The 22,853-nt window shown below is 41.4% G+C and overlaps 1 protein-coding gene across 1 annotated transcript in view; it reads right to left on the bottom strand.

Moving 5' to 3' along the window:
• The window catches only part of Atp11b (ATPase phospholipid transporting 11B (putative)), a 105,688-nt gene extending 84,592 nt beyond the window's left edge, over positions 1-21,096 (bottom strand). Inside the window, 1 exon segment of the mRNA NM_001427027.1 lies at positions 20,814-21,096. Within this exon segment, the coding sequence (NP_001413956.1) occupies positions 20,814-20,840 (27 nt within the window). The 5' untranslated portion in view covers positions 20,841-21,096.
• Positions 21,097-22,853: the final 1,757 nt, after the last annotated feature.

The raw sequence follows: 22,853 nt of genomic DNA, 5'->3' as shown, positions 1-22,853 counted from the left end.
TGGGCCTGACACTGAAGCTCCCTTTGATGAGCAGTACCAGGAGAAACAAACCAGCCTGAGTCCTGAGGCAGCCAGGGAACATTACAAAACAACACACTGCATCAAATCCATCTCTAAACCATCTAGATCATCTAAACCAAGTCTAGCTGCCTAATTCTAGACATACATTCTTTCATCATAAAAAAGTAAAACATATTTCAAATTGAGAAAAATTCTTACTGAAGTAGCATTATGTTGTTGGGTGTATCATCAAGCACATTCTTCTGAATAAAGCATTAAAAGTGTAGTCTAGTTTATTTCATATATAATAGTGGTCATTTCATAGCCAGAAGACACTGTTTCACTCGAGCCTCCTAGACTTCCAGTAGATGGTGTAGCTGCCATTTGAGGCTAGGATTGAGTGGCCACCTTAATCTAGTTGTGTGGGTAGGATTTGGGGAGGCACATGCTGTTACTTTTGGTGTGTGCATGTGTGTGTACACAGGAGGGGTTAAGTCATTACAGTAAAATGATTTTTAAAATAAAACTAGAAGTAATGAAAGCAGCAAAATGACAAGAACACTGAATATTATAGCAAACAGGAAAGGGAGTCAACATTATGCTCACCAGTTAACTCTAGAATGCGAGAATTAAGGGGCATGGAGCAGCATTTTTTAAAAAGGAGGTTGAAAATGTTCCTAACTATAGTAATGTCAATCTTCAGATTGAAAGAAAAATAAATGCAGAGGAAGAAAAACAGTATAAAAACGATATGACAGGGGGTTGGGGATTTAGCTCAATGGTAGAGCGCTTGCCTAGGAAGCGCAAGGCCCTGGGGTTTGGTCCCCAGCTCCGAAAAAAAGAACCAAAAAAAAAAAAAAGATATGACAGGGCTGGAGAGATGGCTCAGTGGTTAAGAGCACTGACTGCTTTTCCAGAGATCCTGAGTTCAATTCCCAGCAACCACATGGTGGCTCACAACCATCTGTCACGGAATCCAATACTGTCTTCTGGTGTGTCTGAAGACAGCTACAGTGTACTCAAATACATAAATAAATAAATCTTTTTAAAAAATGATATGACAATCAGACTAAAAACATAAAGCATCAAAGATGAAATTAAAACTAATGTAATATCTAATAAGGGTACTGAATGCAGACTGTATAACGAATTCTGTGACATCATCACTCTGTGACAGTGGTTAAGAGCACTGACTGCTCTTCCAGAGGTCCTGAGTTCAATTCCCAGCAACCACATGGTGGCTCACAGCCATCTGTAATGGGATGCTCTCTTCTGATGTGTCTGAAGACAACTACAGTGTACTCACATATAAACAAAATAAATAAATCTTTAAAAAAAGACTCTGATAAATATGTCAATTAGAATGAACAAGAGGATTAGACTGATCATTTCTCCAAAAAAAAAAAAATCAATAGATACATAAAGATGTCAGACAGCCTTTGCCATTATAGAAATGTATATCAAAATTATATTTCAACACACTGGGATAACTATAATTTTTAAAAAAGTGTTAGAAAAAATATATAAAGGCACAGGAATGTAAAATCTGACTGGGAAATTGTATAGAAGTTTGGGAAAGGTTGATAATATCTTATAAAATTAAGGCTACAGTAATTTACTTCTTTAGGTTTCTGTGGGGTTATAAAAATATAACCCCACAGAAAAACTCTGTTAGGCTATGACTTAGGACACAGCTAAATAACTATAGACATAGATAGAAAAAAATGAATGTACAGTCTATAGCTATCAATCTTAAGTTTTTTAAATTAATTTTCTTTTTATTTTGTGTATTCCCATGGGATAGAGTGTCAGCATGTCATGGTATGCATGTAGAGGTCAGAGGACAACTTTTAAGAACTGGTTATCAGAAAGGGAAACAAAGTAATAGCAGAGGTCTATGGATGGAGGATCTGGGTGGGAGACGGGATGGGGAACAGGTGGAGATGAGTAGGAGGGGAGGTGGGGATTAAATGTAGAGAGAACGGGAAAGAGAAGGGAAGTCAGAGGATGTGCCAGAGACCTGAGATGGGGTCACAACGACCCAGGGAGTCTGTGGAGGTGACTCTAGCTGAGAGTCTTAGCAGTGGGGGATATGGGTCCTGAAGTAGAAGGACTCCCCAAGGGAAGGATAAGGACAGCAACCCGTCCACCACAAAGCCTTAGACCCAAAATGTGTCCTACCTACAAGATGTGTTGGGGACAAAGACAGAGCAGAGACTGAGGGAATGGCCAACCAATGACTGCCCCAAATTGAGACCCATCTCATGGGCAAAAAACCAATCTTTGACACTATTAATGATACTCCATTAGGCTTGCAGACAGGACCCTAGCAGAAGTGTCCTCTGAGAGGTTCCACCCAGCAGCCAATGGAAAGATGCAGAAACTCACACACTTAGATGGAGCTCAAGGAGTCTTAAAGAAGGGTTGGGGTAAGGATTGAGGGACCCAAAGAGGACAGGGCTTCCCTGGAAGACCAACAGAGTCAACTAACCTCAACCCTTGGGGCTTTCAGAGACTGAATCGCCAACTGAAGAGCAAGCACAGGCTGGACCTAGGTCCCCTGCACATATGTAGCAGATGTTGCAGCTTGATCTTTACTCGAGTCCCCCAACAACTGTAACTGGGGCTGTCACTGAGTCTGCTGCCTTCCTGCCTGCCTGTGGATCCCGTTCCCCTAAATGGACAACCTCGTCTGGCCTCAGTAGGAGAGGATGCACCTACCTAGTCCTGCAGTGACTTGATGTGTGTGGGTAGAGAGAGAGTGGAGAGGGAATACCCAGAGGGGAACTCCTCCTCTTCAAAGGAGAAGGGAAAGGTGGAATGGGGGTAGCATCTATGTGAGGGGATACTGGGAGGAGAACAGGGGCTGATATTGGGATGTAAAGCAAATAAATAAATTAATTTAATTTAAAAATAAATAAATCTAAGATACACAAAGAAGAAGAACTAGTTCTCTCCTTCTACCATGAAGGTCCCAGGGACACAGCTCAGGCTGCAGGCTTGGCAGCAGAACCCTACCTGCTGAGGCATCCTGCAGGCCCAGCTGCTAGGTCTCTACAGGAAAGAATATAAATATAAGAACTCAGAACTGGGAAGATGGCCCAATGGATAAAGTGCTAGTCATTCAAACCTAACCACCCAAGTTTCATCCTGGGACCCCACATAAAAAAGGCAAATGCAGTGTGTACACCTTTAATACCAGAGTGCTGAAAGCTAATCTAGAACACAACATGCAGCCAAAGAAGCCACAAGGTGGACAGTGAGAAGCCACTCCTGAACAACGCTAGCCTCTGACATCCACACACATGCCCTCCCCCATCACACACACACACACACACACACACACACACACACACACACAATTAAATAATCAAATAAATTTCAATGCAAAGTCAATCAAAATCCTTGATTTCCCCCCCCCCAGAGAATAAAAAACAAAACAAAACCTGCTTTTATGTCATAAATGGAAGAGCAAAGGTCCAATGCAATTCTGAGAAAGAGAAACCAAGACATGTGGCTTACAAATGACTCATAATGCAAAGACTATAATTAAAACACTAAAAAATTACTCGTTATTGGTATACCAATAGATGAGTAAAATAGAAAAAAGAGAACATAGAGGGAAATTAAAAATGTCATTTGTAATGGAGAAGGCAAACACATATATCAGACATCAAAAATGGCTCATCCAACAAACAGAGAGATGAAATAACTTTCCAACAGCAAACCACAAATCCCCTTATTCTATATATAAAAGTCAATTGTAAGTATATTAAATTTGAATACTGAAAACTCTATTTTTAAGACAATTGAAGAAAACAATACTAAAGAAATTCTGATTCTAATAAAGGAAAGAAATTGTTAGGTAGAATTGAAGGCAGAAATCAATTTTTCTACATACAAAGAAACTTAAAGGGGAATGTGTAAAAAAATATGAACAAAATTTTATTTAGAGAGCAAAGAATAGAAAAAGATATTTATAGCACATATAACAAAGAAATGGCATCTACACTATAAAAGGAATGAAGAACTACTTATAACATTAATCATTTTTAAACATCTTTATTATTTTAAATTATGGAGGGATGGGGTTATATGCACATGAGTGCATGTTCCTGCAGAGGACAGGAGTCCAGTTCCCCCTGACGCTGGAATTTCAAGTCGTTGTGAGCCACCCGATGTGTGTGCTGACAACCACACTCTGATCCTCTGCATGAGCAGTAAGCGATCTGAATGGCTTTCTCCAGGCCCCTAATGCTGATCTTAATTGTCAATCTGATGGGATTTAGAATCACGATGGGCATAAACCTCTGGACATACCTATGGTGGACTGTCTAGATTAGGTTAATTGATATAAGAAGACCCACCCTTAACGTGGGCCAGCACCAGGCTTAGATTGAGATCCTAGACTGAGTAAAAAAGAGAAAGTTGATCACCACTGTACTGCTCCCTAAAGGCACAGGAGACTAGCTGCCTCAAGCTCCCATCATTATGATTTCTCTGCCGTGATATGCGTAACTACCCTTGAACAGTAAGTTACAATAAACTTTTCCTTATGTTGCTTTGGTTAAGGATTTTATCACAGCAACAAGAAACTAATAAATTACTCAGGAGAAAAATGGGACATTTATCTATATGAATAAAACAGGTACTAGCGAGTCCCACACCCGCAGATCCCGGCCCGCAGCAGCTCTCTGCTCCCAGACCCGGTGAGAGAGAGACCCAACCGCCTGGTCAGGTGGGCACTCCTGAGGCTGCAGAGCAGAAGAGACCACCAACACTGCTCACCCCTGCCCACATCCCTGGCCCAAGAGGAAACTGTATAAGGCCTCTGGGCTCCCGTGGGGGAGGGCCCAGGAGCGGCAGGACCCCTGCCAGAGACACCGCCGGAACCTGAAAGAAACAGACCGGATAAACAGTTCTCTGCACCCAAATCCCGTGGGAGGGAGAGCTAAACCTTCAGAGAGGCAGACAAGCCTGGGAAACCAGAAGAGACTGCTCCCTGCACACACATCTCGGACACCAGAGGAAAAAGCCAAAGACCATCTGGAACCCTGGTGCACTGAAGCTCCCAGAAGGGGCGGCACAGGTCTTCCTGGTTGCTGCCGCTGCAGAGAGCCCCTGGGCAGCACCCCACGAGAGAACCTGAGCCTCGGGACCACAGGTAAGACCAAATTTTCTGCTGCAAGAAAGCTGCCTGGTGAACTCAAGACACAGGCCCACAGGAACAGCTGAAGACCTGTAGAGAGGAAAAACTACACACCCGAAAGCAGAACACTCTGTCCCCATAACTGACTGAAAGAGAGGAAAACAGGTCTACAGTACTCCTGACACACAGGCTTATAGGACAGTCTAGCCACTGTCAGAAATAGCAGAACAAAGTAACACTAGAGATAATCTGATGGCGAGAGGCAAGCGCAGGAACCCAAGCAACAGAAACCAAGACTACATGCCATCATCGGAGCCCAATTCTCCCACCAAAACAAACATGGAATATCCAAACACACCAGAAAAGCAAGATCTAGTTTCAAAATCATATTTGATCATGATGCTGGAGGACTTCAAGAAAGACATGAACACACTTAGGGAAGCACAGGAAAACATTAATAAACAAGTAAAAGCCTACACAGAGGAATCGCAAAAATCCCTGAAAGAATTCCAGGAAAACACAATCAAACAGTTGAAGGAATTAAAAATGGAAATAGAAGCAATCAAGAAAGAACACATGGAAACAACCCTGGATATAGAAAACCAAAAGAAGAGACAAGGAGCTGTAGATACAAGCTTCACCAACAGAATACAAGAGATGGAAGAGAGAATCTCAGGAGCAGAAGATTCCATAGAAATCATTGACTCAACTGTCAAAGATAATGTAAAGCGGAAAAAGCTACTGGTCCAAAACATACAGGAAATCCAGGACTCAATGAGAAGATCAAACCTACAGATAATAGGTATAGAAGAGAGTGAAGACTCCCAGCTCAAAGGACCAGTAAATATCTTCAACAAAATCATAGAAGAAAACTTCCCTAACCTAAAAAAAGAGATACCCATAGACATACAAGAAGCATACAGAACTCCAAATAGATTGGACCAGAAAAGAAACACCTCCCGTCACATAATTGTCAAAACACCAAACGCCCAAAATAAAGAAAGAATATTAAAAGCAGTAAGGGAAAAAGGTCAAGTAACATATAAAGGGAGACCTATCAGAATCACACCAGACTTCTCGCCAGAAACTATGAAGGCCAGAAGATCCTGGACTGATATTATACAGACCCTAAGAGACCACAAATGCCAGCCCAGGTTACTGTATCCTGCAAAACTCTCAATTAACATTGATGGAGAAACCAAGATATTCCATGACAAAACCAAATTTACACAATATCTTTCTACAAATCCAGCACTACAAAGGATAATAAATGGTAAAGCCCAACATAAGGAGGCAAGCTATACCCTAGAAGAAGCAAGAAACTAATCGCCTTGGCAACAAAACAAAGAGAATGAAAGCACACAAACATAACCTCACATCCAAATATGAATATAACGGGAAGCAATAATCACTATTCCTTAATATCTCTCAATATCAATGGCCTCAACTCCCCAATAAAAAGACATAGATTAACAAACTGGATACGCAACGAGGACCCTGCTTTCTGCTGCCTACAGGAAACACACCTCAGAGACAAAGACAGACACTACCTCAGAGTGAAAGGCTGGAAAACAACTTTCCAAGCAAATGGTCAGAAGAAGCAAGCTGGAGTAGCCATTCTAATATCAAATAAAATCAATTTCCAACTAAAAGTCATCAAAAAAGATAAGGAAGGACACTTCATATTCATCAAAGGAAAAATCAACCAAGATGAACTCTCAATCCTAAATATCTGTGCCCCAAATAAAAGGGCACCTACATACGTAAAAGAAACCTTACTAAAGCTCAAAACACACATTGCACCTCACACAATAATAGTGGGAGATTTCAACACCCCATTCTCATCAATGGACAGATCATGGAAACAGAAATTAAACAGTGATGTAGACAGACTAAGAGAAGTCATGAGCCAAATGGACTTAACGGATATTTATAGAACATTCTATCCTAAAGCAAAAGGATATACCTTCTTCTCAGCTCCTCATGGTACTTTCTCCAAAATTGACCATATAATTGGTCAAAAAACGGGCCTCAACAGGTACAGAAAGATAGAAATAATCCCATGCGTGCTATCGGACCACCACGGCCTAAAACTGGTCTTCAATAACAATAAGGGAAGAATGCCCACATATACGTGGAAATTGAACAATGCTCTACTCAATGATAACCTGGTCAAGGAAGAAATAAAGAAAGAAATTAAAAACTTTTTAGAATTTAATGAAAATGAAGATACAACATACTCAAACTTATGGGACACAATGAAAGCTGTGCTAAGAGGAAAACTCATAGCGCTGAGTGCCTGCAGAAAGAAACAGGAAAGAGCATATGTCAGCAGCTTGACAGCACACCTAAAAGCTCTAGAACAAAAAGAAGCAAATACACCCAGGAGGAGTAGAAGGCAGGAAATAATCAAACTCAGAGCTGAAATCAACCAAGTAGAAACAAAAAGGGCCATAGAAAGAATCAACAGAACCAAAAGTTGGTTCTTTGAGAAAATCAACAAGATAGATAAACCCTTAGCCAGACTAACGACAGGACACAGAGAGTGTGTCCAAATTAACAAAATCAGAAATGAAAAGGGAGACATAACTACAGATTCAGAGGAAATTCAAAAAATCATCAGATCTTACTATAGAAACCTATATTCAAAAAAATTTGAAAATCTTCAGGAAATGGACAATTTCCTAGACAGGTACCAGGTATCAAAGTTAAATCAGGAACAGATAAACCAGTTAAACAACCCCATAACTCCTAAGGAAATAGAAGCAGTCATTAAAGGTCTCCCAACCAAAAAGAGCCCAGGTCCAGACGGGTTTAGTGCAGAATTCTATCAAACCTTCATAGAAGACCTCATACCAATATTATCCAAACTATTCCACAAAATTGAAACAGATGGAGCACTACCGAATTCCTTCTACGAAGCCACAATTACTCTTATACCTAAACCACACAAAGACACAACAAAGAAAGAGAACTTCAGACCAATTTCCCTTATGAATATCGACGCAAAAATACTCAATAAAATTCTGGCAAACCGAATTCAAGAGCACATCAAAACAATCATCCACCATGATCAAGTAGGCTTCATCCCAGGCATGCAGGGATGGTTTAATATACGGAAAACCATCAACGTGATCCATTATATAAACAAACTGAAAGAACAGAACCACATGATCATTTCATTAGATGCTGAGAAAGCATTTGACAAAATTCAACACCCCTTCATGATAAAAGTCCTGGAAAGAATAGGAATTCAAGGCCCATACCTAAACATAGTAAAAGCCATATACAGCAAACCAGTTGCTAACATTAAACTAAATGGAGAGAAACTTGAAGCAATCCCACTAAAATCAGGGACTAGACAAGGCTGCCCACTCTCTCCCTACTTATTCAATATAGTTCTTGAAGTTCTAGCCAGAGCAATCAGACAACAAAAGGAGATCAAAGGGATACAGATTGGAAAAGAAGAGGTCAAAATATCACTATTTGCAGATGACATGATAGTATATTTAAGTGATCCTAAAAGTTCCACCAGAGAACTACTAAAGCTGATAAACAACTTCAGCAAAGTGGCTGGGTATAAAATTAACTCAAATAAATCAGTTGCCTTCCTCTATACAAAAGAGAAACAAGCCGAGAAAGAAATTAGGGAAACGACACCCTTCATAATAGACCCAAATAATATAAAGTACCTCGGTGTGACTTTAACCAAGCAAGTAAAAGATCTGTACAATAAGAACTTCAAGACACTGAGGAAAGAAATTGAAGAAGACCTCAGAAGATGGAAAGATCTCCCATGCTCATGGATTGGCAGGATTAATATAGTAAAAATGGCCATTTTACCAAAAGCAATCTACAGATTCAATGCAATCCCCATCAAAATACCAATCCAATTCTTCAAAGAGTTAGACAGAACAATTTGCAAATTCATCTGGAATAACAAAAAACCCAGGATAGCTAAAGCTATCCTCAACAATAAAAGGACTTCAGGGGGAATCACTATCCCTGAACTCAAGCAGTATTACAGAGCAATAGTGATAAAAACTGCATGGTATTGGTACAGAGACAGACAGATAGACCAATGGAATAGAATTGAAGACCCAGAAATGAACCCACACACCTATGGTCACTTGATTTTTGACAAAGGAGCCAAAACCATCCAATGGAAAAAAGATAGCATTTTCAGCAAATGGTGCTGGTTCAACTGGAGGGCAACATGTAGAAGAATGCAGATCGATCCATGCCTATCACCCTGTACAAAGCTTAAGTCCAAGTGGATCAAGGACCTCCACATCAAACCAGACACACTCAAACTAATAGAAGAAAAACTAGGGAAGCATCTGGAACACATGGGCACTGGAAAAAATTTCCTGAACAAAACACCAATGGCTTATGCTCTAAGATCAAGAATCGACAAATGGGATCTCATAAAACTGCAAAGCTTCTGTAAGGCAAAGGACACTGTGGTTAGGACAAAACGGCAACCAACAGATTGGGAAAAGATCTTTACCAATCCTACAACAGATAGAGGCCTTATATCCAAAATATACAAAGAACTCAAGAAGTTAGACCACAGGGAAACAAATAACCCTATTAAAAAATGGGGTTCAGAGCTAAACAAAGAATTCACAGCTGAGGAATGCCGAATGGCTGAGAAACACCTAAAGAAATGTTCAACATCTTTAGTCATAAGGGAAATGCAAATCAAAACAACCCTGAGATTTCACCTCACACCAGTGCGATTGGCTAAGATCAAAAACTCAGGTGACAGCAGATGCTGGCGAGGATGTGGAGAAAGAGGAACACTCCTCCATTGTTGGTGGGATTGCAGACTGGTAAAACCATTCTGGAAATCAGTCTGGAGGTTCCTCAGAAAATTGGACATTGAACTGCCTGAGGATCCAGCTATACCTCTCTTGGGCATATACCCAAAAGATGCCTCAACATATAAAAGAGACACGTGCTCCACTTTGTTCATCGCAGCCTTATTTATAATAGCCAGAAAATGGAAAGAACCCAGATGCCCTTCAACAGAGGAATGGATACAGAAAATGTGGTACATCTACACAATGGAATATTACTCAGCTATCAAAAACAACGAGTTTATGAAATTCGTAGGCAAATGGTTGGAACTGGAAAATATCATCCTGAGTGAGCTAACCCAATCGCAGAAAGACATACATGGTATGCACTCATTGATAAGTGGCTATTAGCCCAAATGCTTGAATTACGCTAGATCCCTAGAACAAACGAAACTCAAGACGGATGATCAAAATGTGAATGCTTCACTCCTTCTTTAAATGAGGAAAAAGAATACCCTTGGCAGGGAAGGGAGAGGCAAAGATTAAAACAGAGACTGAAGGAACACCCATTCAGAGCCTGCCCCACATGTGGCCCATACATATACAGCCACCCAATTAGACAAGATGGATGAAGCAAAGAAGTGCAGACCGACAGGAGCCGGATGTAGATCGCTCCTGAGAGACACAGCCAGAATACAGCAAATATAGAGGCGAATGCCAGCAGCAAACCACTGAACTGAGAATAGGTCCCCTATTGAAGGAATCAGAGAAAGAACTGGAAGAGCTTGAAGGGGCTCGAGACCCCAAAAGTACAACAATGCCAAGCAACCAGAGCTTCCAGGGACTAAGCCACTACCTAAAGACTATACAGGGACTGACCCTGGACTCTGACCCCATAGGTAGCAATGAATATTCTAGTAAGAGCACCAGTGGAAGGGGAAGCCCTGGGTCCTGCTAAGACTGAACCCCCAGTGAACTAGTCTATGGGGGGAGGGCGGCAATGGGGGGAGGGTTGGGAAGGGAACACCCATAAGGAAGGGGAGGTGGGAGGGGGATGTTTGCCCGGAAACCGGGAAAGGGAATAACACTCGAAATGTATATAAGAAATACTCAAGTTAATAAAAAAAATAAATAAATAAAAAAAAAAACAGGTACTAGCATTGCTCATTAGCAATGAGGAGAAAGCAAATGAGATTTTTTTCATACCCATAAGACCAGTAAAGTTCTTTTTAAAACATTTATTCAGTAAGTGCACACGCGCGCGTGCACATGCCATGTACAAATGTACGTACGGGTGGAGACTAGAGAACAACCTGCTGGAGTTAATTGTCTTCTTCTGTCTGCCATGTGAGTTCTGGGGATCAAACTAAGGTCATCAGTCATCAGGCTTGGTAACAAGTGTCTTTACCCACTGAGCTGTATCATCAGCCCTGCTGATGTTTCTGAAGCTTGAGCAAGCGTAGTGAGATAGGAACTCTCGTACTCTGGAATGTAACTGAAGCAGCTCCTTAGCAGTCACAGTGCATAGCCGTCATCTAGCCATTCCATTCTAGGCAGTTCACTCTTTACAGAGTTACCTACAGAAAGGTCAGTGCACTTTTGATTTGTTTTATACCTAATAACAAACCTCAGTTAAGACAAGAGCCTCTGAGGAAGCTACCTGAGCAGAGAGAGGGAGCTTCATTTTAACAGTCCCAAATCCTCTCAGCAGGTTACCACAATACTCAGAAAATGTTAGAGGGAATTAATGAATGGGAAACAATTATGCCTAAAAGGGATGGAAAACTGAGAAACGTTTTTTGTTAGGTGGAGAACTAACAAAGACTGGGTGGAATCCCAGGCTCACTTCATGAGGTAAGTAGGTAGAGTCAAGAGTGTGGAATAGTGTTATAACACTGAGACAAAGCAGGAAAGGGGGCACAGAAGCCACAGTGGAGGGGTGCTGGGCTTTGCTTTCTTTGTTTTACCTTTCTACATAAGGGTATAAAAGGCTTTACTGTTTGATCAGGGATCTTACTTTTCTGTTGCTGTGAAGAGACGCTATGCCAGAGACATTCAAACCACCATATAAGGTTAACATTTAAACAAAGACTCCAAGGAAGTAAAGGATCCAGCAGACACCGAGGGGAAAATATTCCAAAAAAAAAGAACCAGCAAGGACAAAGATCCTGTGATGTTAGGCATGCCTGGCCACATGAACTGCAAGAAGGCAGAGTCAAGAGTAGAGTAGGGTGGGAATGGGGGCGGGGGTGGGGTGGGAGTGGGGCTGGAAAGAGGATAACATTTGAAATGTAAATACCTAAAGTATCCAATAAAAAGACAGAGTGGGGAAACATCAGTAACCTTCCTATACACAACCAACAAACATACTGAGAAAGGAGTAAGGAGAACAATATTATACATACTAGCATCAAATAAATACATCAATAAAATATTTGGGAGTAAATTTAAATAGAAAAGTAAAGATATGGGGTTGGGGATTTAGCTCAGTGGTAGAGTGCTTGCCTAGGAAGTGCAAGGCCCTGGGTTCGGTCCCCAGCTCCGGAAAAAAAGAACAACAAAAAAAAAAAAAGTAAAGATATATAATAAAAATCTTTACATTGAAAAAAGAAATTGAAGGTATCAGTAGAAGGAAATTTTTTCCAAGTTCCCATGTTTATGCATCAGAAGGATTAATATTGTGAAAATGGCCATCCTACCAAAAGCAATCTACAGATTCAATGCAACTCCTGTAAAAATTCCAACACAATTCCTCACAGAAATTGAAACAATAATCTTGCAGTGTGCTGGTGGTACGCACCTTTAATCTCAGCACTTGGGAGGCAGAATCAGGCAGACCTCTGAATTTGAGACCAGCCTGATCTAAGAGTAAGTTCCAGGACAGCCAAGGCTACACACACAGAGAAACCCTGTCTCAAAAAACAAAGAAAGAAAGAGGGGGGTGGGGAGGAGAGTGAGAGAGACAAAGAAACAAAGGAACAAACAAATAATCTTTAACTTTATATGGAAATAAAAAAACAAGAATTGCTTAAAGTAATTCTGAAGAATAAAAAATTGGTAACTTATACTACAGAACAATAGTAATAAAAGCAGCATTGTACCAGAATAAAAAGAGATGCACTGATTAACTTAATAGAAATATAGATCTGAACGCAAGTCTATATCTATGGATATCTGATTTTTAAATTATTTTTGAGATTATAATTTAATCATATATCCATTTCCTCCCTCCAAACCTTCCTGTGTATGAGATTCAATATTTTTGATATTTTAATTCCTTTTTTATTGAAACCTGCATTCAACACTAGATGTCTACCTTTATAACAAACAAGTACAGTAACAGTACTCACTCTAAAATAAACCATACTTCCCTTAGTCACTATTTTCCTGTGGAGACAGCTTAAAGTTTTTCTTTTGTTACAAAAACAGAATGTACCTATACAAAGGCTCAAAATAGGCCCATCTTTAAAAACAAAAGGCAACAATTCAGAAAAGACTATGAATAGAACATGTAACCAGTTGATACAAACCTAATAGGATTTATTAAAAGATCAGTTATATCTAATATCACATCTGAAGTGTTCTGGTATAAGATATCACACAAAGAAAAGAATTTATCAATGTCTTTAAAAAGCAAGTTTTTTAAATCTGACAAGTTACTATAAAACTCATGGCCTCTTTGTCTTAAATTGTTTTCGTTGGTGTGTGTGTGTGTGTGTGTGTATTCCTAAATACACAGTACTCGTATGTCCATGTTTCAAGCTGACCATGTATTACTGCATCACTGTCAACTTCTGTGTTCTCCCCTGGGAAGACTATTATTCTCTTCTGTCAGCATTCCTTAGTTGCCTATAGCTCTTTCTCTAGCGTTGACTCCCCGTGGGCTTTCCCCCTTCCACATTAACACACCTACTGGTGTCCTCCTTGTTCAGCTCAGGTTTAGGCAGCCAGGTTGGTGAGACTGACTGGGTGTGAATTCAGACATTTCATTGAAACTCCCTGTTCTCTGGCCTTTAGTCTTCCCATACCCCTTCTGCAATGGTCCCTGATCCTCACGTACAGTAGTTTAGAGAACTGAGTTTTGACAAAGCGGTCAATATATACACCTGGAGAACAAAGAACACCTTCAACAAATGGTTCTGGTCAAACTGAATAACACAATGTAGAAGGATGAGATTAGAGCCACATCCCTCATCCTGCACAAAACTCAACCACTAATTGATCTCAGAACTTGATATCTCAAATCTGATAGAGGAGAATGTGGGAAATCTGCTTAAACTCATAGGAACGGGAAAGGACATTCTGAACAGAACCCCAATAGCACAGGCACTGAGACCAATAATTGGCAAATGAGACTTCATGAAACTAAAAAGCTTCTGAACAGCAAAGGATATCAATCAGTATTTGAGTGAGGAGGCAGCTTGAAGAAATAGGGAGGGCTGGAGAGATGGCTCAGCAGTTAAGAGCACTGACTGCTCTTCAAGAGGTCCTGAGTTCAAATCCCAGCAACCACATGGTGGCTCACAACCATCTGTAATGAGATCCAATGCCCTCTTCTGGAGTGTCTGAAGACAGTTACAGTGTACTTATATATAATAAATAAATAAATCTTAAAAAAAATGGGGAGATCTTTAGCAAGTATACATCTAACAGAGGGTTGGTATTTAGAATATACACAGTTTAAAAAACTAAACATCAAGGGACAACCTAACTTAAAAATGAAACATGAAACTAAACATAATTCTCTAAAGATTACATATGAATAGCACATGTCTTGAATCTCAGTACTTAGAAGGCCGACTAAGGCAGGTAATTCTCTGGAGTTCCAGAATAGCTTAGTCTATATAACAAATTCTAGTCAGAGCCACTTGTCTGGGGGCGGGCGGAGGGTGGGGGGAGGCACAAATGCTAGAAAAGTGGAACATGTATTCACCGCTGCTGGGAAGGCATCCCTCACAATGCTGGAAACAGATCTACACAAGATCCAGCTACACCATTCTTAGGCTTATAACTAAAAGACTGTCTATTCTACCTCAGAGATACTTGCTTATCCATGTTCCCTGCTGCTCTATTCACAAGACTCAGGAAAGGGAAACAGCTTAGATGTCCATCAACTGATAAATGAATAATGAAAATTATGCATTATACAATAGAGCATTATTCAGCTGTTAGACAACAAAATTATGAAAATTTCAGGTAAATATATGGATGACATACACAATCATCCTGTGTGAGGCAACCAAAACCCAGAAATACAGGCACTGCATTTCTTCTCGTCTTTGATGCTTTTTCAGCTTTAGGTCTGTGCATCTCATTGGAATACACAGACAGCATAGGTAACTAGTAAAGGGGAACGGGAGAGGAAAGGGGTCTTTCACGGAAAAAAAGAGTGCTACCAAGGAGGAGCTGGTACAGGAAAGATTAACTGGTTTGAGAATGGAAGGACAGGGTAGAAGAAGGAATTTGAGGAAGGATGACAAGGACTGAAGGCCTTTTGAAAAGTCGCAGAGGCCTACTATTGTGGAAGCTTCCAGTTTAAATGGAGTTACTCTGTAGTGAGAGGACAATATCCCAACTAGATATCCACTGCTAAATGAAGCTCCCAGGACCAGGAATGGGTTACTTCTTTTTGAGTTATTTGCCAAAAGCATCAATAAGCCCTCTCCACAAGTACAGGCTATGCTACTGATTGATTGCCTCCAGAACCTGACAGTGAAACCCCAATGCTGAAAGCACCACACACTTGAGTTACAGAACATACAGATACCCAGGCGGCCGGCCCTGAACTGGTAACCTCATCTCTACTGCCTAGAGTTCGCAGTGCTGACCACTACAAGAAAAGTAATCATCAGCCTCACCCAGCTGCGAGCACTGAGAGCAACAGTCACAACCTGCTGGCAAGATACGCCCACCGATAGCACTGAGCAGCTCGAGTGTGTGGGGAGTAATAGACTGAATTAGCTTAAAGCCTGTCCCTTGAGATATGGGACACCATCCATGACACCAAGAATCCGTGGCTAGATAGATCACTAGCTCTAGGGAAAAACCTACTACGTACCTGCTAAATGGGCATGCCAATAAACGACTTAATGACTTACTGCTCTACCCATGCATCCCTGCACTGCCCAAATTCATTAGAGAAGCTTCTTCTTGCAATATATAGCAATTAGCACAGAGACCCACACCTGGTCAACACGTAGCAAATAAGAGATGTCAAAGCGCTTAGCCCTGATCGGACGTCTATATAACACCCATCCCCCCAAGACTCAGGGATCTAAGTCAAAGAGTTGAAAAGATTAAGATGCAGAGATGGTAAATGAATTCAAATCAACTTTTCCAGACACAACAAGGCAGATACACAAATTCATAGCAGTTGTAACAATATACACAAGGCCTGCCCAAGATCAAGCTAGAAAAAACAAACTCTCAGCACAGAGAAAGTGAAGCAGGCATGAAATCACACCCTTAGCTGGAGAGCTGTTGGCATTTAATTGCTGCCAGGGGAGGAAAATAAGTTTGCTTTCAATGGTGACACCTGGTATACTGACCTCACTCTGGGGAAAGGCAAACACCCAGGCTCTGAAGCAAGGTCCCTGAGTGCTCTTGGGAATACCTAGACACCTCTAACATTTCACCTTGACCAAAAGAAAAATGTCATATTTAAAAATACACTTCCAAAATCCCAACACTCAGGAGACTGAACAGGAAGATCACGAGTTAAAACCAGCCTGTGGTACATTTAAAAAACCCTTTCAGTAGATATATATAGATATGAAGAAAGATAGGAATATAAAGAAAGATATCCAGATTTTATGTGCTCCAAAGAAACCAAAGCTTACTTTTAATGTTATATAGCCATACTAGTAAAAAAGAACCACAGGCCACAGACGCAAGGCCATATACATTATTTTTACATTTCTAACAGCCACATTTTAAAAATAAACAATTAAAAATTTTAATTATATTTATTTATTGTTGGGGAGTGGGTACGTGTCACTACAGAAATGTAAAAGACAGAGGATAACTTACAGGAAATAATCTCTCCTGTCAAGTGAATCTCTGGGGTCAGACTGAGCACATGTACTGTGTACTTATTACAGTAATGGGTAACAAGCGCCTTTTCCTGCTAAGCCATCTTACTCTTACAGAAAGAAATATAACTGCAATGCCACGTTTTTCTTGTTTTAAAAATCCATTATGTTTTATATTTAAGAAAATTTCAACGTGAGCCAGCCACATTTCAAATATATTACACAGAACTGTGATGCAGGATAAACTTTTTAAAATTATTATTATATTAAAGATCATTTAGCAGGAAGGTACAGTAGAGGGCAATTAAGATAACGAGGCTAAAGGAAACAAGAAAGAGCAAAGGCTCTGCTAACTGACAGAGGCTAGAGAATCAGGAAAGCAGCATCTTGACCACAGTGAAGGGGGGGCGCAGACACAGACAGGTGTGCTCATGCATTTGATAACAGCACCCAGGGAGTTGTGGCTAAGAACTTGCCAATTTCCTCAGTGAATCAGGAGACAGTTGTCAGCCTCTTTTCACAACTACCAGTGCCAGTCTGAAGGGACATTATGAACAGTTTAAGAACTGCACTGCCCTGTACCCCAGCTCCTGATCTTCCGTCCTCTAACTCCCAGATGCTGGGAGTACAGACCTGGGCCACCAGCTAAATAAACACACGCCTGCTAGGTGGTGCTTGTGTGCAGCTACAGCCATTTTCCACATTCTTCTGGGCTAGCTAGTCTTAAATTCTATCACTATACTGCTAAACGGAAATAATAGTCATTATTTCCTAATCTATTCATTATCCAGAAAACATTCTCAAGACTAACTCTATGCCCAGTACAGAGGGCTGACTGAGAGCAGTCATGAGCCTTATCACATTCACATAAAACAGGGTTTAGCATATACCTACATACAAGAAAGTTCTATTAAAACATGGTGTTATGTTGTTCTGTAACGAAACCTTATACGTCATCTAAATATATTTATTTACAAGAATTTTTTCTTAAAGGCAGACACCAGCATTATGCAAAAAAATGCTATTGAAGGGGCTGGGGATTTAGCTCAGTGGTAGAGCGCTTACCTAGGAAGCGCAAGGCCCTGGGTTCGGTCCCCAGCTCCGAAAAAAAAGAACCAAAAAAAAAAAAAAAATGCTATTGAAAATATTCTTCTCTTAACAAATTTTAGCAGCTGCATGTGGTCAACAGCTACCACTATCATGTATAATGCTGTGTGTTCAACTGCCAGCATCGGCAAGGTAAAACTAATAATAAAAAACTAATAATAATGATAGTACTACACCAGGCATATAATGGTCCTATGCAGCTATAACTGGGATGCTGTTAATGATGTACTAGAACGAGTTAGTACAGCATGTTACTGAAAAGGGATACACTATGACTATAAAATACACCAGAATGCATAACATCATTTAACATAAAATAATTTGAACATTATATGTGAAAGAAAAACAAAAAAAAGAAAAAAGAAAAAAATTCTACATGTTTTCACTATTTTCATAAATCGAAAATGTCAGTTTTTAATCATGTTTTCTCATCATTAGGCAGTTAAATATTTTACAGAAATCAATTTTTAAAAATTGCAAATAAACAAGTAAAAGATACAATGTCTCTGTCATAAAAAGACAGCAAATTAAGTGAGATGTCTCAGGAGACAGATGAGATTGCCACCAAGTCTCAGAACCGGAGTTTGATTCCTGGAGCCTACAGGGTAGGAAAGAACTGACTCACACAGGGTGTCCTGCCTTAGATACACACACACACACACACACACACACACACACACACACACACACACACAAACACACACACACACACATTAATAAAAAAATTAAAAACAAAAAGTAGGGCTGGAGAGATAGCTCAGGGGTTGAGAGCACTGACTGCTCTTCCAGAGGCCCTGAGTTCAATTCCCAGCAACCACATGGTGCCTCACAACCATCTGTAATGGGATCCGACGCCCTCTTCTGGTGTGTCTGAAGACAGCAACAGTGTACTCACATCCATAAAATAAATACTTTAAAAAAAAACCAAAAAAAAAAAAAAAACAAAAAAAAAAGTATCTTTTTATTGGTTAATTGAAAGCCAGGATTCATATAAAGTGTTCTCTAGCTCCAAAACAACTTGTCCTTATGATTTATTGGTCTACCCAAATTTTCCCTTTAATGAATTTTACGTTCAACAAAATGCTGGTGACTAAACCCAATGGACACATATGGAATATATTTACATTATTTGTATATAAAATGTGTATAATTTGAATAATCTAAGTCAGATGTTTTGAACTAGAATGGCTGTGTATCACTGAGCTAGTAAAACATACTTTCATCACTCTGTATACACTGTCCTTAATTTGTAATTTAAGTGATTACACAAACTTAGCAATACAAAATCCTGCTTTGACACAAGGTCTTAAATCCTTGATTATCTTAAAAGTAAAACCAGTGACAGGCAACTAAATAGCAAGATAGCATTTTTTTTTTTTTTTAATGTAAGGCAACTTGTTCAACTTGTTAGTCCCATAAGACAGCTGACTTATAAATGACCACTCCGCTTTTGGTTCTTCCCTTTCAGCTATAAGCATTAAAGCCATTTTCCCCAACATTATCAGATTTCTCTCTGGAAAATAGGGATGATCATATGGTAGGATTTTATTCGAGCTAACAAAAAAGTACCTCATACTGAGACACTGTCTTAACATACTGGGAAAAGCTTGAGAAAAAAAAAAACAGACTTAGAAATGATCTTCTCACACAAAACATCATCAGATAAAAGGTGTTAAATCAGGCCTCCTTTACATGATATCTGGGAAATCAAAAGCAGATCAGATATGTAATAATTAACTTCCTTACTGTACCAGCTTGCCACAAGAAATCCAAGAATCTAACAGAGTGGATTAAATGACATCATTAGCTTGGATTCCCAATAAAGCTGGAATACTTCAATTTGCAACAGTTAGCTAAAAATAAAGACCCACCATTTGTATGAGGGAGTGGCAGGCAGTTCTAGTTTTAATTAGAAGATTTCTTTATTTAAAATGATGCTTACTGTAAAATACAGGAGACTGAGTGAAATATATAATTTTTAATTTTTACCTGAAAAGTTGTTCTACCGAAGGGAAAAAGAATAATGAAGATTTGGTCGCAAAACAGTACGTTTCTTCTTCAGTAAAATGTATTACTGCCTTGAAACCTCGTAAACAAAAATACGGCAACTGGTACAATTTCGAAATTAAACAGCACATAGGTTAGCATTCCTAGAACTGAAGTGATGTCTGCCCTAACTGTGACTGTCGCCTCGGCGTTATTTTCTGGGCTGCAGGTGCCAAGAGACATGAGAGATTTTTGTCTGTGAATAATTTCTGAGAAAGGTGACGCTATTTAGACACTTAAAGCCACTCGAAGGTTTTCTTTCTCTTTCTCCGGGTAACACAGTAATGTTCGAAAGTTAACCACTGGTTCCAAACCCCTGCGTTCTAACCGCCTTGAGGGGTGGGTGACAGATTCACAGAGAAGTTGCACCGGTCTGCGGTGAGGACCTTTCCGGCGCGCCTTCCTCCTAGGCCCAGGGTGAGCTTCCGCTGGGAGGCCCAGAAGGACCCAGACCTCCTCCGGAGCCCCCACGAGCCTAGTTCGGAGTCCGGGGAGCCGCCTGACCCTCGCCCGCGCCGCTGCCTCCGCCACCTCGGGGCCCGCGCCGCTCGCGACCCGCAGTGGCCGCAAGCTGCAGCACATCCCCGCGCTGTGCGGATCAGGGGCCGAGAGAGAGCCGCGCGCCCCCGCCGCGGCCTAGCCCGCGCCGCCCCACCGCGCCACCCAGCCCTCACTCACCAGCTGCTGCCGGACCCAGCGCCACATGCCCCCTCCGTCGCCGACGCCGTCGTGGCCCGCGGGACGCGGGGCCGAGCGGCAGCAGGTGGAAGAGGACTGCGAGTGTGACCGGAGCAGGCGAGCCCCTCGGACTTAAGTTCCGCTCTCTGCCGCTGCCGCCTTTCTACCCGAGTCGGGTCCCCATCCCGCCACCCCGGTCCCGAGGTCCTACAGGCGCAGCCTGGCTGCCAACCGCGCCCGGCGCAGCTCAACTCCCCGCTGCGCCGCGGCCACCTTCATCTCTGACCGTTGTCACCCGAAGCACCGCCGCCCCCACGGCGCCGCCCCGCCCTCGTCCGCCATGGCCCCGCCCCTAAGCCCTGCGCCCTACCCTCGTCCGCCGTGGCCCCGCCCCTAAGCCCTGTGCCCCTCCCTCACCTGCTCTGGACCAGCCAGCTACGCTAACTCTCCGAGGCCCGCCCTTCCATGTGTCCGGGAGGGCTTGCCTGCCCCTTTCCGGGCGGTGTGTCACGAAAGCGTGAGCGCTGTCACGCTCGCCCGCTCTGCGGGTCTTTTCCGAGTTTTTGTCCCCTGGCCAGCTCCTTGAGGGGGAGTTGAGCGGACAGTTCTCAGACTCTGCCCTGTTGCAGATCTCCTCCCCTCTTTGAGACAGACAGACAGACAGACAGACAGACACACACACACACACACACACACACACACACACGCGTGCTACCATTAAATTATCAAAGGCTTTCAAGGGGGAGATGATTATGATCAAAACAAATTGTATGAAATTCTCATAGAATTAGTGAAGATATTCTTTTTTTTTTTCACTTATTCATTGTTTATTGTTCAGATTTTAAGGATTTACATGCATCAGAGAATCCCCTAGATTTTTTTTTTTTTTTAGAAAACTGAAATGTATTTATTTATTTATTTTTTTTATTAACTTGAGTATTTCTTATATACATTTCGAGTGTTATTCCCTTTCCCGGTTTCCGGGCAAACATCCCCCACCCCCTTCCCCTTCCTTATGGGTGTTCCCCTCCCAACCCTCCCCCCATTGCCGCCCTCCCCCCATAGACTAGTTCACTGTGGGTTCAGTCTTAGCAGGACCCAGGGCTTCCCCTTCCACTGGTGCTCTTACTAGGATATTCATTGCTACCTATGGGGTCAGAGTCCAGGGTCAGTCCATGTATAGTCTTTAGGTAGTGGCTTAGTCCCTGGAAGCTCTGGTTGCTTGGCATTGTTGTACTTTTGGGGTCTCGAGCCCCTTCAAGCTCTTCCAGTTCTTTCTCTGATTCCTTCAATAGGGGACCTATTCTCAGTTCAGTGGTTTGCTGCTGGCATTCGCCTCTATATTTGCTGTATTCTGGCTGTGTCTCTCAGGAGCGATCTACATCCGGCTCCTGTCGGTCTGCACTTCTTTGCTTCATCCATCTTGTCTAATTGGGTGGCTGTATATGTATGGGCCACATGTGGGGCAGGCTCTGAATGGGTGTTCCTTCAGAAGATATTCTTTTAATTGTCAATTGTCAATTCATTTAATTGCTTCACACCTAACTCAGCGAGTGACCAACTTAGGCTAATATTGGGGAAAGTTTGAGATTTCTCTGTGAGAGTCCAGCCTGCATCTCAGTTTCTGGGGTTATTGCTGAGATCCTATCCTGCTGAATTAAACTGGAAAGGTTAAGGAGAAAGGCTTTCTATGGAGATCTAATTGCTAAGCATGCAACGAAAACTATCCTGGAAGTAGTTTGACCTCCCTAACAAGGGTGTGGATAACTGTTAAGAAGGACCATACAAGCAAGTAAAACAAGTTTGTACTATCTAAAAGCAGCCACCTGTATGTCCTCTTAATATGTGTACAGTCCTACTCTCTTTTTCCTGAATTAAAACACTTTACCATTAGATGTTGTGATTTGAAAACTAACATTGAGCAAAAACCTAAATGTAAGCTACCATAATTAAACAAATCAGTCTTTTGGTTTCAGTAGGCATTTCTTATATAATCCAGCACAGCAATTAGAATCTTTCTTTCAGATATCTATGGCCTAT

This window comes from Rattus norvegicus, chromosome 2 (assembly GCF_021556685.1).
Source record: "Rattus norvegicus strain SHRSP/BbbUtx chromosome 2, alternate assembly SHRSP_T2T, whole genome shotgun sequence".
Lineage (NCBI taxonomy): Eukaryota > Metazoa > Chordata > Mammalia > Rodentia > Muridae > Rattus > Rattus norvegicus.
The sequence above is the reverse complement of the archived record's forward strand: the minus strand, read 5'-3'. Positions and strand labels throughout refer to the sequence as shown.